Source organism: Microtus ochrogaster, chromosome 5 (genome assembly GCF_000317375.1).
Source record: "Microtus ochrogaster isolate Prairie Vole_2 chromosome 5, MicOch1.0, whole genome shotgun sequence".
NCBI classification, from domain to species: domain Eukaryota; kingdom Metazoa; phylum Chordata; class Mammalia; order Rodentia; family Cricetidae; genus Microtus; species Microtus ochrogaster.
In genome coordinates, this window is record NC_022012.1 from 61,074,168 (window position 1) to 61,092,990 (window position 18,823).

General features: G+C 38.7%; 1 protein-coding gene across 1 annotated transcript in view; it reads right to left on the bottom strand.

The window, feature by feature from the left end:
* Nucleotides 1–3,318: 3,318 nt before the first annotated feature.
* The window catches only part of Ddx43 (DEAD-box helicase 43), a 28,750-nt gene continuing 13,245 nt past the window's right edge, over nt 3,319–18,823 (bottom strand). The window contains exons 6-17 of the mRNA XM_005347585.3: nt 16,960–17,116; nt 16,096–16,214; nt 15,160–15,270; nt 13,616–13,757; nt 13,196–13,296; nt 11,034–11,121; nt 9,812–9,939; nt 9,539–9,648; nt 8,521–8,659; nt 7,012–7,099; nt 5,479–5,610; nt 3,319–3,392 (exon numbers count right to left, since the gene is read on the bottom strand). Coding sequence (XP_005347642.1) covers nt 5,497–5,610; nt 7,012–7,099; nt 8,521–8,659; nt 9,539–9,648; nt 9,812–9,939; nt 11,034–11,121; nt 13,196–13,296; nt 13,616–13,757; nt 15,160–15,270; nt 16,096–16,214; nt 16,960–17,116 — 1,297 coding nt within the window. The 3' untranslated portion in view covers nt 3,319–3,392; nt 5,479–5,496. The remainder of the gene's footprint in view (nt 3,393–5,478; nt 5,611–7,011; nt 7,100–8,520; nt 8,660–9,538; nt 9,649–9,811; nt 9,940–11,033; nt 11,122–13,195; nt 13,297–13,615; nt 13,758–15,159; nt 15,271–16,095; nt 16,215–16,959; nt 17,117–18,823) is intronic.

The following is an 18,823-nucleotide window of genomic DNA, read 5'->3' on the forward strand; positions in this document are numbered from 1 at the left end:
TGTAGACCAGGCTGGTCTCGAACTCACAGAGATCCGCCTGCCTCTGCCTCCCGAGTGCTGGGATTAAAGGTGTGCGCCACCACCGCCCGGCAAACCTTGCCATTTTGGAAAACATACATATCTCCCCAATTGAATGCATTAAGTACTGAATGAGTGTCACTTCACACCTACGGTAGTGATACAGAAGTCTACAGAGAGTTGTGGGAGACAGTATCAGAAATGGTTGATTTAGGCTTTGCTCAAATACAGGAAATGGACATGGAAGCAGTGCCTGGTTCTGTCCTGTGTCCCAGGGTAGGAAAAGAAAGGAGAATTGACTTCTGCGTCATCTCTACTTCAGGTCCTTTACCATGTGCGCATATGTGTGTAATTTATATTTTATTTATTTTTGTTTCGTATGTGTTTCTATGAAATCAGTGGTACTCAGCGCACCAGGGTACTTAGTGCATGGATGGTCACAGGAGCCTTGTCCTCGTCGCTCTGCAGGTGTTAGTTCTTGTGTAACAAATCATGTCTACCATATGTGTTCTCTTTACTTTTTGGCATCTTACAATAAATAAGATTTAAAAGTTTTAATGTAGTTGACATTACCAGTCTTTGCACCTTGCACTTAACAACCAGTAGGTCTGAATGTCATAGAAAAAGTGTCAGCGTGGGAGGAAAGCTTTGACGACAATGAAGAAGTAGAATGCCAGGACTCCTCCCCCCCCAAATCAAGCTCTACTTAACATCTTCAAATGTATCCTTGTCCCCCACTCCCGAAAAGAAAGGTACACAAAGCCCTGGATTCAGTTTCCAGCACCTACATATGATAAAAATAAAACCAGAGGCCTTGAACTTCAGCTCCCCTTGCCCCAGCCTCACCAGTATCTGGGATTCCATCAATATACTACCAGGCTGGGTTTGTACCGCTCTTTTGAGAGTTCAACTCATGCTTAGATTTTGGAAAACTAGTTTCTTACTGTTCTGATGTCTTTTAAAGCACTTTAAGGAAAACTTTATTGAGATATCAAGTACCCAACACAAGTGATCCATTTGAAGTGTACAATTCCATGGTGAACCTGGTCTTCTGTAAAAACAGTGGTGTTCCCAATCACTCAGTCATCTCTCCATCCCCAGCAAGTTCTCTTGACTAGAGCCATCTTCTCAGCCCCAAATCATTGGCAGTTTTAATTATAGTTTTCTTTAGTTATGGTAAAAGATAAATTAGATATGAATCTTTAGACTCAAAGAAATATTGTAACTAATTCTTGCTTGATACCAACTTTGTTGTATGTAATTTTACTGTGTTAAAAGTCAAAACCTCCCTTTTTATTTAGACAGAAAAAGGGAAATGATGAGGGATTCCCCTCTGTGTGCTATGAATGTTTTATTATCAGTGGTTAATAAACAGAAATCTCAAGGTCCAAGTCAGGAGGAGAAGGAGAGAGAGTGCAAGCAAGGAACTCAGGACCGTAAGGGGTGCACCCACACACAGAGACAATGGGGATGTTCTATTGGGAACTCGCCAAAGCCAGCTGGCCTGGGTCTGAAAAGGCCTGGGATGAGGCCGGACTCGCTGAACATAGCGGACAATGGGGACTACTGAGAACTCAAGAACAATGGCAATGGGTCTCTGATCCTACTGCACGTAATGGCTTTGTGGGAGCCTAGGCAGCTTGGATACTCACCTTGCTAGAAATGGATGGAGGGGGGGTTCCTTGGACTTCCCACAGGGCAGGGAACCCTGATTGCTCTTTGGGCTGAGGAGGGAGGGGGACTTGATTGGGGGAGGAGGAGGGAAATGAGAGGCAGTGGCGGGGAAGAGACGGAGATCTTTAATAAATAAATAAATTTTTTTAAAAAAGAAGCTGTTTTGGCCTCTGGCAGGGCAGAATATAGGTAGGGGAAAAACTAAACTGAATACAGAGAGAAAGAAGGTGTAGTCAGGCTGATGCCATGTGGCAGCCGAAGGAGAAAGATGCCAGAACCTTACCAGTAAGCCACAGCCTTGCGGTGATACACAGATTAAGAGAAATGGGTTAATTAAAGGTGTAAGAGCTATCTAGAAATATTCCTGAGCCATCAGCCAAACCATGTTGTATTTAATATAGTTTGTGTGATTATTCGGGTCTGGGTGGTTGGGAAACAAAGCGCAGTCTCCTTTTATAGATATGATGAGTAGAAACAACAAGCATTTGATTCAGTACTATCCAGTTCCAGGCATCTTCTGCGGGGCTTCGAATGCAGTCTCCTCAAATAAGGGACTGTTTGTAACGGTCACATTTCAAAGAGTACCTAAAGAAGGAAGACATTTAAAATGACGGGTATGTGAGAGGTGGTACATGCATGTAATGTCAGCACTCAGGAGGTGAAGGCAGGAGCATCAACAGTTGATAGTCATCTTAGGCTACACAGCAAGTTCAAGGCAGGCCTAGGACACATGGCACCCTGTCTTGAAAACCTCAGATTTACCTGATACCTGTTGTTTTTCTGAAGATCCAGCTGTTGATTTCTGATAACCTCAGATTTACCTGATACTTGTGTATTTTTCTGAAGATCCAGCTGTTAATTTCTGATGGTTTCCTTGCTCCTATCAGGCTCTATTATTAATCTTGTCACAAAATCTCAGCAAACACTGGATGAATAATGTAGATGTGAGGATGGCCTAACACCATCATACATAACACACAAATATACAGACACAGATTAGAGCTACAATAACCCTACGGTGGAACAGGTAACATAAAACCATGAATGAGATTGAAGAAACGTTGATGCAAACGCAGTCTGATTTTCCCAGGATGTCTGCCTAAGTTTATGGGTTGACATGTAAAGATGGACAAATGGCTCACCTTTTCTCTGTTAATTGTTTCACACTTCCAGAAGGGGATCTGTGCTTTTCTGAACACAGTACATCCAGATAACTGTTTGTATAATATGAAACTAAAATACCATCCAGAAAGAAAAAAGTCACCTTTTTTATTGCAAAAATCCACAAGTTTGTTCACAGCATCTTTTCAGTGCATGATAACATCTGAGCAAGCACCAGACTCTTCATAGATGCTGGTGCAGCAACATTACAGGTGATAATTGTCTTCTTGTTTTTGTCTTCTGCAGACCTGAGGGTTGAACCCTTGATCTTGTACATGCTAGACAAGCACCCTACCACTGAGCTACATCTTCAGCCCCAAAAGTTCTCTTTTTAAATTAAAAATATAAATAAAATCTTTTAGTACTACATTAATGACAATGAAAAAAAGTTAAACAAGGTTAAAAACTATTGCTTTTTATTAAAGAAAGTATAAAACATTGAATTCTACATTTATAAACACTATTATTTTAAGAATCAGCCAAGTCTCTTCACATTGATGTACGTTTGAACAATTCCACTTTGAATAAAATCTTGAATCCTGAAAAACAAGCGGGGGGGGGGGAGTTACTATTTACAAATTTCTTTTTTGTTGTTGTTTGTTTTGCTTGAGACATGGTTTCTCTGTATAGCCCTGATTGTTCTGGAGCTTGCTCTGTAGACCAGACTGACCTCTGAGATCTGCCTGCCTCTACGTCCCAAATGCTTATAAAGGCATGTACCACCACTGCTTAGCTCAAAATTCTTTCCAGTTTTTAAAAGGGCAGTGTGATTACATCATGTAAAATATATATCCTGTGTAGTTCAGTGCTGATAACTATATTCACTGTTGTGCAATTTCTATAGTCTTCAACTTAGAAAATTCAAACTCTACATCCACTAAACATCCACTAAACTTTGCTTACCTTACTCCCACTCATCCTCGAAAGCATTATTTTGTTCCCGTGATTTTTCTTCTTTGAGACAGGGTTTCAATAAGCCCAGGCTACCCTAGAACTGCTGATCCTGCTGTCTTCACTGGAATTTGATTATTTAACATGCCTCATACTAGATTCATATATAGTATTTGGGTTTTTTTTTTTTTTGCAAGTTTTTCATTTAAAGCATAATAGCCTCAAGATTCACTCTGATTGCAACAGGCCACATACCCTTTACGGTTGCCTGTCCCACTGTTATGGACGGGATACACTGTATTAACTTATTCTTGGACCTTTGGGTTGAGTGTTGGAAATTTATTAGGGCTGCCAACCAGCTCCTAAATAAAGACACAGATTTATTATTAATTATGAATGCTCAGACTTAGTTTAGGCTTATCCCACTAACTCTTTTAACTTAATTTAGCCTGTTTCTATTCATCCATGTTTGCCTCAGGGATTTTTACCTTTCTTTATTCTGTATGCTATACTTTCCTGCTTCCTCCATGTCTGTCTGTCTGGCCCAACATCTCTCTGGTTTTTCCTTTTCATTCTTTGTGCCTAAATTCTTCCTCCTACTTACCCTCCCTGCTCAGAAGTACTGCCTATACCTCCTCCCTCATAATTGTTCAGCTTTTTATTAGACCAATCAGGTGCCTTAGGCAGGCAAAAGAGCAATACTATCTTTACATAATTAAATTAAACAAATGCAAACACATCTTTACATAGTTAAGCAAATACTTTCGCTTTTTTTTTTTTTCGAGACAGGGTTTCTCTGTGGTTTTGGAGCCTGTCCTGGAACTAGCTCTTGTAGACCAGGCTGGTCTCGAACTCACAGAGATCCACCTGTCTCTGCCTCCTGAGTGCTGGGATTAAAGGCGTGTGCCACCACCGCCCGGCTTTAAGCAAATATTTTGCAACATAAACAAACGCAACACTAGTTTACATAGTTAAACAAATTCAACACATCTTTGAACACTTAAAAAAATATTCCACAACAGGATTCCTTCTAAGAGAGTAGTGCTGTTTTTTAAGTATATGCTCTGAAATAAGGGCATACATTTTTGAGGTCCTGCTTCCTATTCATTTTGAACATATAACCAGAAGCAGACTGGTGACATCAGATAATTGCTAAGGAACACTATGGCATTTTCCACAGGAGACAAATCAACTTACAACCTCACCTGCAGTGAACAAGGTGTCCAAATTTTTCACGTGCTTGCCAAAACCTGATACTTTTTGATAGTTATTTGATAAATATATAAATTACTTCTGAGCTGCATATTCTGTTATGTACCTATAACCCCCTAGCACTCAGAAAGCTAAGGTAGAAATGCAGAAACGTTGCAGGTATGAGGCCAGCCTGGGTGGCATATGTCTAAAAAAAGTTTATTAACTAGACTTTGGTAATAGGTGAAAAAGTAAAAATTCATCATTTATTATGTTAGCAGTTCTTATAGATTATGCTGACTGTAATATATACACCATATGAACCTAATTTTGAAGGACAGAGGTTTGCTGGTTGTGGGAGCGCACACCTTTAATCCCAGAATTTGGGAGGCAGAAGCAGGCAGATCTTTTGAGTTCAGAACCAACCTGGTCTACATAGTGAGTTCCAAGACACCCAGTGATACATAAAGAGACTCTGTCTCAAAAAACAAACAAAACAAAAAGAAAGACAAAGATCTGAATGTCTACACCATAAAAACTTACCTGTAGCGCGCAAGTGAATCAGTGAAACTTCTGTGGCTTCCCTTGAGGTTTCCCCATTTTTTTTTCCATCTCTCTTTTTAGTTTATTTGCTTTGTATCTCTCGGCCATTAAGACAAGTTCCTCTGGGATACTCTGAAATTATTAAATGTGTTATTAGGGTTCTGAGTTCCTTCCTACAATATGCTGAAACCTTTAAATTGTTTCAGAGAAGCCCACAATCATAAGACATCTTTCAAAAAGAGAAAAAAAAAAAAAGGAAGAAAAGGTCTTTCTTTGCCAGTTAAGTCCTAAATATGTCTAAGCTACAGAATCATGTGCCCATCCTTCTACTCCGTTTCTACTGTTTCCTAGCCACCTAACAGTTCCTTTAACACATTTTTATTTTTATCTTTTTGTTTTATTTTATGTGTATGACTTTTGTCTACATGTATATCTACATACCACTTGCGAGTTTGGTGCCTGCAGAGGCCAGAAGGGGGATTCTTTGGAACTAGAATTAGAGGCCACCACCGCCCGGCTTGCTTTTAATTGCTGAGCCATCTCTGCAGCTCCATTACATTTTTATATATATATTTATATTTGATTTTGTGTATGTTCAAACTCAGCCCAAGGACAACTCTTGGGAGTCAGTTTTCTCCTGTCACACTGAAGGATCTGGGGATCAAATTTAGGTTGTCAGCCCTACATGTACATGTCTCTACCTGTTAAGCCATCTAAATGACCCTTGTGTGTATGTGTGTGTATATATATATATATGCACAATAATATATGTATATATTAATTGAATCATAAAACAGTAGGTAGGTTTCTACTATATGACTTTTTTTTTTTTGTTTTGTTTTGTTTTGTTTTTCGAGACAGGGTTTCGCTGTGGCTTTGGAGCCTGTCCTGGAACTAGCTCTGTAGCCCAGGCTGGTCTCGAACTCACAGAGATCCACCTGCCTCTGCCTCCCGAGTGCTGGGATTAAAGGCGTGCGCCACCATCGCCCGGCATGACTTTTTTTTTTACATCCTTCATTTTGGTCAACTCCTCTCTCAGTCTACCTCAGTATGTTTTTTTGAGACACGGTTTTTCTCTGTGTGGCTTTGGTTGTCCTGGAACTCACTCTGTAGACCAGGATGGCCTTGAACTCATAGAGATCCACTTGTCTCTGCCTCTCAAGTGCTGGGATTAAAGGTGTGTGCCACCACCCGGCTCCAACAGCCCCTTTTAATGGTGTCATTTCTCATGTACTGTCTCACCACTGAACCTAGAGTGTTCCCACGGCTATCTACCGCTCACTCATATCACATTAGTTTCTCATGTACTGTCTCACCACTGAACCTAGAGTGCTCCCACGGCTATCTACCGCTCACTCATATCACATTAGTTTCTCGGTCATATTCTCCCATAGCTCACAATCACTGCCATGTCACAACCCTCATATTAGGGTTTTGTTATGTATCTTACTTGCCAAGCAGGGCCTTCAGTACCTGGCATAATGTACAACTAACACATTAATATAAAAATTTCTATAAGTTGCAAATTCTTACCTGATTTGCTCTTTCCAGAATATTAATCAATTCAGTGGCAACCTTCCAATCATTTCTTGTGATAAGGGTAATTGACATACCAGTTCGCCTTTAAGAGGAAAAAAGTTCATATAATTTATTTTATACCATATACTCTTAATTTGGTTAATACAGAAAACAGAAGAAAAACAAGAAACCTCAACCTTTACACATATGTGTTATAGAGTAAATATCACATAAACTGCAATTTAGAATCTAAATAAAGTCATCTCTTTGTATTCAGTGGAGTTGGTTCCAGGACCCCACGAGGACATCAAATCAGAGGATACTCAAGACTCTTCCATAAAATGGTATCACATCTATGTACTGTCCTGTATAATGTAAATCATACCTAGATTACTTACTATATGCATACATACATACTCTACAAAAACAGATGTCATAATTTTTTTATCTTGGGAACAAAGACAAGAAAAAAAATCTATTCACCACAGGTAGTTTTTTTTTTAATTTATTTACTTTTTTTAATTTTAATTTTATGTGCATTGGTGTTTTGCCTACTTGTATGTTTGTCTGAAGTGCCAGATGCCTAAATAGGAGTTACAGACAGTTGTGAGCTGCCATGTGGATGTTGGGAATTGAACTCAGAACCTCTAGAAGAGCAGCCACAGATCCTACACAGGTACTTTTTAAAAAATATTTTTGATTTATGGTTCATCAGACCTGAAACACAGAAATTCTGGGTTCAGAAGGCTGGTGGAATTTTCAGTTTAAAAATAGCCCAATGATTCAACAGGGATGAAAAGGTACTCTTCTCATGTTAGTGCAAATCTGAATACTTTGTCAATAGCAATAAAAGTGATAGCCGAACACATTCACTGATGGAATACTACAGGTTTAAAACATTAGCACAAACAAGTACATACTTGGGAAGCTAAGGCAAGAAGATCACAAAGTTCAAAGCTTGCCTGGGCAACTTAGTAAGACTGTGGTGTAGGGGTGTGGTGGGGGGAGTACAAAGAGGCCCAGGGATAGAGCACTTCCTAGTTTGTGAGGCCTTAAATTCCAGCCCCAGTTCTGAAAACAACAACAATGACAACAAACACACAGGGGTTAGAGAGATGGCTCAGCAGTTAAGAGCACTGGCCACTCTCCCAGAGTCCTGGGTCTCCAGCAACCACATGATGGTTTACAACCATCTATAATGGGATCCTACATTCTTCTCATGTGCAGATAAACATTCAAATAAAGTGCTCATCTATGTAAACAAATCTTTTTAAAAGAAGAACAAAATGCTAAGTAACAACAAAAACAAAACACACAAAACCTATGACCAACAATTGAAAAGAACTTCAATTATGAGAAGCCAATCACTGCGGGATCTAGTTCATCCAGATAAAAAGGGATAAAAGAGTCAATAAGGGTCTAGAGGAGAACAGAACACATACAAGAGAATAAAATGGGTTTCTGCGAGGAGTGAAGGGAATCCAGACCCAGAACTTCTCTCCTGGGCTGACCCAGCTGGCTTACCCCGCTCTCCCAGTACGTCCTACTCTGTGTACATATTCTTCAATGTTCCGTGGAAAATCGTAATTGTAGACATGAGTGATATCATGGACATCAAGACCTCGAGATGCTAAGTCAGTAGCGATAAGTATTCTCACTTTACCTAAAGAATAAAGGCATATAAACACTAAACTTGTCTGGTAACAGCCAGTTGAAGACATGTGAAATTTAATTAGAATGATTATTGCTTTAGTGAAAGCAGAAAAGACTTGTTTTTTTAGCGGTGAGGGAGGAAGGGGACACCCGCTTAGCCAGCCAGATCAGCCGAATCAACCCTGGCGATCAATGGGGTGACAGATGTCGCAGCCAGATCGCCCTCACACCCAAGAAAGACTTTAAAACTACTGGCAAGTCACAACACCACATACCACAGTTCAGCAAATGGTCCTCTCCTGAACTATCTGAACAAATGTGGGAAAGAGAAATGTTTCAGTGGTCTGAATGAAAATGGCCCCATAGACTCCTATGTTTAAATGCTTGGTCCCTGTAGGTATAATTTTAGGAAAGAATTAAGAGGTGTGGCCTTGTTAGAAAACGTACATCACTGGGAGAGGGTTTGAAGTTTCAGGAGCCTCCCACCATTCCCACGGCAGCTCTTTAAGAGCGCTCAGCTGCTGCACCAACACCTTCCCTGCCGGCTGTCAAGCTCATGGTGATGGGCTCCAAATAAAGCTTTTCTTTTATAGGTTGCCTTGGCCATGGCGTTTTAACACAGCAATAGCAAAGTAACTAAGACATACATCTTTCAGGGAAACTAATACAGTCTCAACTACAAGTTAGTATTCTGACGTCACTCATTCATGAATTGGTCTTTGTAGAGTTAGCTAGTTATTTCTCAGAAGCAGATATTAATATTCAGTCTATTTTGGGTTTACAAGGTGAGGACAGATTGAGAAATAGAAAATATGAAAAGATACCATCACTCAGTCAAGCCCAGGTACTGGAATCCCCGAAACTGCAACAGACAGCAATTATAACTCACCTGTCTTAAAGTTCTCTAATGCTCTCTCTCGGTCACTCTGTTCTCTGTTGCCATGCAGAGACTCCACTGATATGTGTCGGAGAATCAGGTCACTTGATAAGTGATCAGCACTGAACCAAAGAATAAAGTTAATGAACTTAAGTGCTTATTCTAATACCTTCATCAACTAGCAAACAGTCTGTCAACTTCCCCATTTGAAATTTATATACAGAAACAGTCATGAGTAAGTCATCTGGATTGCTGATGATAAAGAAAGCACAAAGAAACACCTACACGGCTTTTCTGCTGACAAACACAATGACTTTATCTTTAGGTGACATATTCTCTAGGAAAGTTTGGATATGAGTTCGTTTCTCTTCTTCTGTGGTGATGATTATATTTTGCTTCACTGTACTTACAGCCTAAATAATTCAGAGAATATAAGTACATTAGTACCACCCACAAATGGCTCAAAATGCATTTATAATCAGCTAACACTTTGAAAATAGAAAGGTAGTGAGCATAGCAAAATTATTATTTCTACTCAACACTTAAGCTCAGTCTTTGATTTTTATCACTTATTTACCCCCACTGAGTCTGGGAACACATGAATGATTGGCAGGCATGCTAAAAGCTACTGACTACTGTTGTAAGGACAACCATCAAGTAATATCATGTTTGTAAGCATTATATTCCTGAACTTTGCATATCAGACTTTCAGTGATGAGGTGATACAACATGAATCTCAACTCAGGAAGTACTTTGTCAATTTAATACAAAATTGACTAGTGTCATTTTTTTTAACTAATAATAAATTAATTAATTTAAAAATCTCTTTAGATAAAAGAGATTATAGTAGCACTTAGTCAAGAATGAAGTACTCACATAGTTTTTCCTGAATGATTATCACTTTTCAAAGTATTAGTCTATATTTACTATTATTTTTTATGTGTATGTGTGCAGAAACATTGAGTGTGGAGGCCCAAAGTCGACAAGATCTTCCTCAGTTGCTCCCCACTTTAATAAATAAGACAGAGTCTCTCACTGAACTTGGAGCTCTCTGACTTTGGCTAGTCTCACTAGTCAGTCAGCTTGTCCTAGGGAATCTGTCTTTGTGATTGCCACATCTGCCTAATTTTTCACTTCGGTTCTGAGGATCTGAATTCCACGCTTGAGTAGCAAGCACTTTATCCACTGAGCCCTCTTCCTAACCCCTCTATTTTCTAATACATATATATTTCTAATATGTATATATATATATATAGAATTTAGTATATATGCATATTAGAAATATGCATAATATATTAGAAAAATATTTACACACACTCTGTAAACTAATTGAGTTGACGAAACAGACATATCAAAATCAGCCTTTTTTCCCCTTGTGTTGGAACTGAACCCAGAGCCTCATGGATGCTAAGTATCTACTCCATCACTGAAGTACATCCCACTGCCTTTATCTATGTTCTTTAAGTGTAATTATACAAAGTTTTAATAGAAATAAAAACAAGCTTACAACTAGATCCAAAGTACCAACATAGACAATCATTGGCTCTTTCAAATAAGACTGCGCAAGACGGCGGACAGCAGATGGCCAAGTAGCACTGGAAACAAACAAGATACACAAACATCAAAACTTTATTACAACATGTTACCAAATTCCTTTAAGCATGCTGTGTACCAAGCTACTCATGAAAGACATCTTTATGTTCCTAATCTCTGAAATAAGTCAAACAAATTTACAGTTAAATTCTATTGAGCTGCCTAGCTGCAGTCAAGCCACTGGACATAACTTTTAAGTTTTTTTTCATTTACTTATTCTTTGTTTATATTATCCAAAAGGTTAAGAATGCCTCTATAACATCAAATAAATTTTTACCTATAAAAGGGTAACAAAAGTTTAGTTGTGTCTCATCCTTTATAAAAGTCAAAACAAACAAACCACCAAAATTAAACAATCTATATTTATCACACAGTGTCAGCAAGGAAAATCAAGTGCTTAGGCCCATACAAATCATTTTAAGTATATTGGTCAAAGGCTATATAAGTTCATTCTTTTCTTCAACATATATAAGATAATGAAATTGGTCCCCTTTTGTACCTTCATATACAATGAAATATAACTCCATTTTCTTGAAATGGTAGATAACAGAAAATGAAGTGATTTAGTATTTTTTCTACAGCCATTCAACTATCCTTTCTGTAAACTAAAAATTTTCCATTAATACACAAATGCATTTTATTTGATCAAATCTACTGTTTATTACCCTACCCCCAACTCCTACTAAATTCCTCTCTCCCACCTCCCAACTTCATGCCTACACCCTTTTTCTGTGTCTTCTTTACACACAATACATACATACACACACACACACACACACACACACACACACACACACACACACACAAAACCTACTGAGTTCAAATGTGTTGCCACATGCATGTGGGTATAGGGCTACCTACCTTAGCATAAGAGCCTAACAGGGCCCCACCCCTGAAGAAAATTGGCTTTCTACTGGCAAGTGGCAACTGCCTTGAGTATCCCACCCCACGCTGTTTAATCCCTGCTAGGATATTGACTCAGTCGATTGTATGCAGGTCTTGAGTAGCAACTGCTCACCATGTCCAGAAGACCTGTTTTAAAGTCCTTCCTGATCTCTGGTTTCTATATTCTTTCTGCTCAATTTTCTGTATATTTCGTGAGTCTTGTGAGAGGGGGAGTCATATTATTTTAATTACACGCATATGTGTGCATGGGGATATGCTTATGATTGCAGGTGCCCTTACAGGCCAGAGGCATCAGACTTCCTGGAAATGGAGGTAGTGGATGCTCATATGTACCTGATGTGGATGCTGGGAACTGAATCTGGGTTCTCTGCATGAGCAACAAGCATTCTTAATCACGGAACCATCTTTCAAACAGAGAATATGGGCCTGGGAAGAATTTTTCTTTATAGATTACACAGACAATCATTGTTTTCTCAGTTTTATGTCAGGAAAAGTAATCAGAAATCAAATATTTATCTCTAAAGATAAGTGATCATTTATTCAACATAAGGTCTTTCCAAGAAACACGACTTTCATGTAAAACCCTTTGTGAGCGTCTCAAGCAGGCAAAAGTACTTGCTGCCAAGGCTGACAACCTGATTGCATTCCCAGAACCCACATCGTGGCTGGAACCTTCTCCTGCAAGTTGTCCTCTGACCTGTCTACATATGCCACAGTGCATACACACACACACAAACAAGAAAATAAGTATAGTTATGCCTTTAATTTCAACAATTGGGAGGCAGATCTCTGTGAGTTTGAGGCCAGCCTAGTCTACATGGAAAGTTCCAGGCTAGACAGAACTACATATTGTTTCAAAAAAAAAAAGGTAACAAAAATAACAAACCCCGGGGCTGGAGAGATGGCTCAGAGGTTAAGAGCACTGACTGCTCTTCAGGAGGTCCGGAGTTCAATTCCCAGCAACCACATGGTGGCTCACAAAAATAACAAACCCATTTATTATGTAGGAAAGGTATAATAGTCAAAGATAAAGTATTCACTGTTACATTCAAGAACCTCAAAGTACTTTCAAGTAATGCTCTGAAAGGTAGTTGAGAAAGTAACTTAATAGAATAAGTTTTTAATCTACTGATTTCTATTCTGAATACATACATAATTAGGTATACTTACCTTGTCATAATAGTCTGCCGGTCTGGGCGTACATCTAACAAAATCTTCATTATCTGGGGTTCAAATCCCATGTCCAGCATCTTGTCTGCCTCATCTAAAACCTGTATTCAAAATGAAGAATGTGGCCAATCTCTTTTCTAAACACTTACTTTCCCTATTATCTAAGACATTTCAACTTCTCAAGACCAGAATAAACTTTCTGTGGACAAAGAATGCAGACTGATTTGTTTCACTTGATTCCCAACAGTTTCTATGGCTACTGAATGAGAAAAACCGAATGTCTAACTTTCCTACTATGCTCAGCAGAATGGGAAATAGTTCCAGAATACAAAGCCTTTTAAAACAGCCATCCCCTCCCCCATCTTTTACAAATTCAGTTCTTTTTCCTCCCAGTATTCCAAACCCTCACTCCATGATTACCAAATAGGTTACACTTTTCAGGTTGACAAAGTTATTCATTTGTAGGTCATTCAATCTTCCAGGAGTTGCAATAATGATGTCTACACCTTTTGAAACATCTTGTATTTGTCCATCTCTATCGCCACCACCATATACACAAACACTTTAAAAAAATCCAGAAGTTCATGTTTAAGCAAAGAACATCCCATCATAATGCATAATTGCAACTAACCTAAGCATTTCGGTTACAGATAAGATGAAATAAAATATTTGATGTTTTTAGGAGTAGCCACCCCATTATGCAAACTATCCACACTGCCAGCCTATAGTGTCTCCTAAAAAACAATATTTCTACATTTCTGAGCTTTATGACATGGCTATTGTTAATTAAATCAGATCCCCAAGGTATGAAACTAATGAAGATGTCAGAAGCTATGATAATAAAAGGTAAACTCAGAGCAAGAACTTGCTGTGTTATTATAGCACAGCAGTAACTTAAAATTTTATTTATTTATTTATCTTTATTTTACATACATTGGTGCTTTGCCTGAATGTCTGTCTGCGTGAGGGTGTCAGATCCCCTGGAACTAAAACTATAGACAGTTGTAAGCTTCCATGTCGGTGCTGGGAATTGAACCTGGGTCCTCTGGAAGAACAGTCAGTGCGCTTATTGACTAAGCAGTCTCTTCAGCCCCATACAGCAGTGATTTGAATAATACAATGTATTTTTGTTTTGCGATACAAGATTTTTCTGTGGAGCCCTGGCTGTCCTGGAAGCCTCTCTGTTGAACAGGCTGGTCTTGAACTCAGAGATCCATCTGTCTCTGCCTCCTAAGTGTTGGGATTAGAGGAGTGTGCCACTACTGCCTGACTATAGTGTATAGTGTATGTTTTTTAAGATTTATTTTTACTATTTTAAATTATGTGTTTGTCTGCACACAAGTATGTGCACATAAGAGCATGTGCTCTTGTAGGTGTGGGATTTCCCTGGAGCTGAAGTTCTAAGTGGGTGTGTGCTGACTTAGGTATTAGGAACCGAACTTGGGTCTTCTGTAAGTGGGCAGGCACTCTTAACTGCTGAGCTAGCTTGTAGTCCATAAAATGTACATTTTAAAGAATTAGAAGGCTTTTGAATGTTTACAATTCAAAAAATGATATTTAAGAAGCCCAGTGGTAGCACATTCCTTTAATCCCAGCACTAGGGAGGCAGAGAAAGGGAGATCTTTGTGACTTTGAGGCCAGCCTGATACACATAGTGAGTTCCAGGACAGCAAGAGAGACCCTGTCTCAAAAAAGAAAGGTTTGAGGAAATGTTTAATTCAACCTAAACATTACATAATTCATGGACATACCAAAGCATAACATGGTACCTCATTATAAACATGATTTTATTGATGTGTACCAATTGAAAATTAATTTGTAGAGCTGGGGTGATAGTTCAGGAGCTGAGCATTTGGCAAATATGCACAAGACTGAATTTGAACCAAAGAAACACACACACACAATTTAAATAAGGTTACTACAAATGTGGAGGTGAATATAACACTCATATAGAAACGACTTACCTTTTAAGATCACTATATGAATATTTAGAACATTCAGCTTCTACTTGAAGGGCTAATTCCCGGGTTGGTGTAAGGACTAGCATGCCTGGTCCATTTCTTTGTTCTCTAGCTCTTTAAAAGGGAAACAATAACATTACGTTATTTGTCTCAAGTGCATGGCAAGATCATTTAGAGCAAGATTTGTAATAATGAGTGTCAAAAGAAGCAGAAAAGACATATTTTTACTTTTTGGTAAAGTGTATGATTAAAAAAGTTCCTCCTGTAGGCCAGGTGGTGGTGGTGCATGCCTTTAATACCAGCCTTTGGGAGACAGAGGCAGGCATTTCTGTGAATCTGAAGCCAATTTGGTCTACAAAGCAGATGCCAGGATAGCCAGAACTGTTACACAGAGAAACCCTGTCTCAAAATAAATAAATAAAAAGTTCCTCGTGTAGACTTAATTTTATTAATTACAATTAACATACCTAAAAATAAGCTGCTGGTATAAGTTTCTATAATTTTTTATTATAAAGGTAGAGCCACCATAAAATGACAAAAGCCAGAAAATAAGTCACATACACCACAAGTCCACTGCCTCAAATATTTACTTGTTCATTTAACATGACATTTTTTAACATTACATTTGAAATGATAAACATTTTTTTCATCGATTAGAACTATATTGGACAATACATTCATAGAAAATTAATTAAACAACATGATTTAGGACAATTTAGGCACTTTGATTCCAGTGTTTTTTATTGACTTTTGGTAGACAGTATCTATTGCTTCCTAAAATGGTTTTATGACCATATACATCATAAGCATAGCCATATGCAGACTGGCAAAGAAGAGGCATCACTTTGACCAATGCAAGAAATGACAGAACTTAATTATAGTTTTTTGTTATATACTATTAAATCCCTAATAAGAAAATAGAGTCAAGGGAGTTCTTACAGTGGTTGAGAGTCTAGGTGGATAAATCCAGGCATTAAATAGGACAGTGTCTTCCCTGTTCCAGTTTGTGCTACTCCAATAAGATCTATTCCTTGTAGAATTATTGGCCACGCCTGTGACTGAAAAAAAAACTCAATACTGAAACAAGAATCACAACTCCTCTTCCATCTGTTTGTGCCCATCAGCTCTAGGTTTTTTTTAAATTTATTTATTCATTAAAGATTTCTCCTCCCCGCCACTGCCTCCCGCTTCCCTCCCCCTCCCCCAATCAAGTCCCCTTCCCTCCTCAGCCTGAAGAGCACTTAGGGTTCCCTGACCCCCACCTCCATCCAGGTCTAGTAAGTTGAGCATCCAAACTGCCTAGGCTCCCACAAAGCCAGTACGTGCAGTAGGATCAGAAACCCATTGCCATTGTTCTTGAGTTCTCAGTAGTCCTCATTCATATTAGAGTACTACTCAGCAGTAAAAAAAACAAGGACTTCTTGAATTTTGCATACAAATGGATGGAAATAGAAAACACTTTCCTGAGTGAGGTAAGCCAGACCCAAAAAGAGGAGCATGGGATGTACTCACTCATATTTGGTTTCTAGCCATAAACAAAGGACATTGAGCCTATAATTAGTGATCCTAGAGAAGCTAAATAAGGAGAACCCAAAGAAAAACATATAGGCATCCTCCTGAATATTAACCTTCATCAGCTCTAGGTTTTTAAACACATCTTGTCAGTCATTAGCAGTGCTGCAGGAGGTACTGGGCACATGCTATTAAGACACAGCTATTCCCTAGTGATTTAACTTCTAACATTTAACAGATATTATCTGGGGGGCAGTGTTCAATGAAATATTGGAGTTAACAAAAGCATACCTGAATTGGTGTAGGCTTTTTAAAGCCTGCTCTTTTAATGTTTTCCATAACTTCTGGGTAACTTTGAAAGGCATCTTCAAATTTACATATAGGGTTAGGGATAGGACGTTTCTCACCATCTTTCAAGTCATCACATGTTATATTAAAATTTTCTTTCCTTTATAGAAAATACAAGTATTAGTGGATTTGTTCAATTGACTTGAGAAAGAATATTTCTTTCTTTCTTTCTTCCTTCCTTCCTTTCTTTCTTTTCTTTTCTTTTTTTGAGACAGGGTTTCCCTGTTTAACAGTCCTAGCTGTCCTGGAACTAGATCCTGTAGACCAGGCTGGCCTCGAACTCATAGGGATTCACTTGCCTCTGCCTCCCGAGTGCTGGGATTAAAGGCGTGTGACACCACCGCCTGGCCCAAGAAAAGCATATTTCTTACAGTCAGTTCAGGTAATAGCCAGGAAGTCATCTGTGACTGATTAAAACCAGATTTTTAAGGTGATATAGACTAAGAAATGGAGGGCTGGACATGGTGGCACACAACTGGAATGCTAGCACTTGGAAGTGGAGACAGAAGGATTGAAAGTTTGAGGCCGGCTTGGGCTATACACTCTGTTTCAAGACAAATAAGTAAACAAATGAACAGACAAAAAAAGAAATAGGACTCTGTTTCCCTCTTAAATGAGGGTGCAGAGGTAAAGGGAAACCTAATTCTGTGGGTGAATGAATGAATATGGAAAACAGGACCCAAATATGTGCATGATAATATAAAACTAGGCTAACAAATAGTCCTAAGATGAGTTATTTGACCAAGGCTTAGCATTGTCTCAATCATCTTTCTGCTACATCTATTTTTTTTTTCAGACCCTCATGTGGACTTGGCTAGTCTCACACTCCACACATAGCTTACACGGACCTTGAACTCTTTCCTCATCTTACCTCAAACTCCAAAGTGCTAAGATTACAGACATGCACTACTATGCCCACCCATTATTTTTACAACAAACTTATTATTTGTAAGATTTGTGTCAGTTTTTAAGGTTGCTATTAACGGGATGAAGAGATGGTTCAGTGGTTAAGAATCCTATTTGCTCTTGCTATCACAGTTTGTAACTCCAGTTCCAGAAGATTCAACACCCTCTTCTGACTTCCTTGGAAACCTAATGTATGTGGTGTACATATATACATGCAGCCCAAACAATCACAGACTCATAAAAAAAACTAATGACTTCAGATAAGAACTCAAGAGTTTGAGAAATTATTCTTTGTTTGTAGTAGACAGATAATTACAGAAAAGTACACCTGGCCAAAACTGAGAGAACAAACTGACTGTAATGTCCAGCTCCAATGGATACATCTACATCTGAGACAAGCCCTACCTACATCACAGGCCAGAGGAACATCACCAAAGACAAGGTGGAATGATTATAAGAACCAGAGGACCAGGTCATCTTTGGTGAAATTGCGTCTTCTAAATATGAGAGTGAAGATGTACCCATGAAATCTCAAATATATTCCTAAATACCAGTTCGCATGCCAAGATTGACAGGGGGAATTTCATAAGGTCCCACCCCCAAATGAAGAGCTATGGGAACTAATGAATGTTGAGGGAGGAAGAAACAGTCATCCCCAAGGACAAAGGTCCTAACTGGTTATTTACCACCAAATAGTCAGCCCTGAAAACATACATATACACAACAAATGGACTCAGCAGGTTGCTTAATTCATGTAACAATGATATGTAATAGTAACAAAGAGAAAAAAAACATGCATTTGAGAAGATGTGGAAGGGACACATGAGGAGTTGGAGGGAGGAGAGGGAAGGGAGAAATGATGTAAGTACAGCACACACATATGAAATTTTTTTTTTTTTTT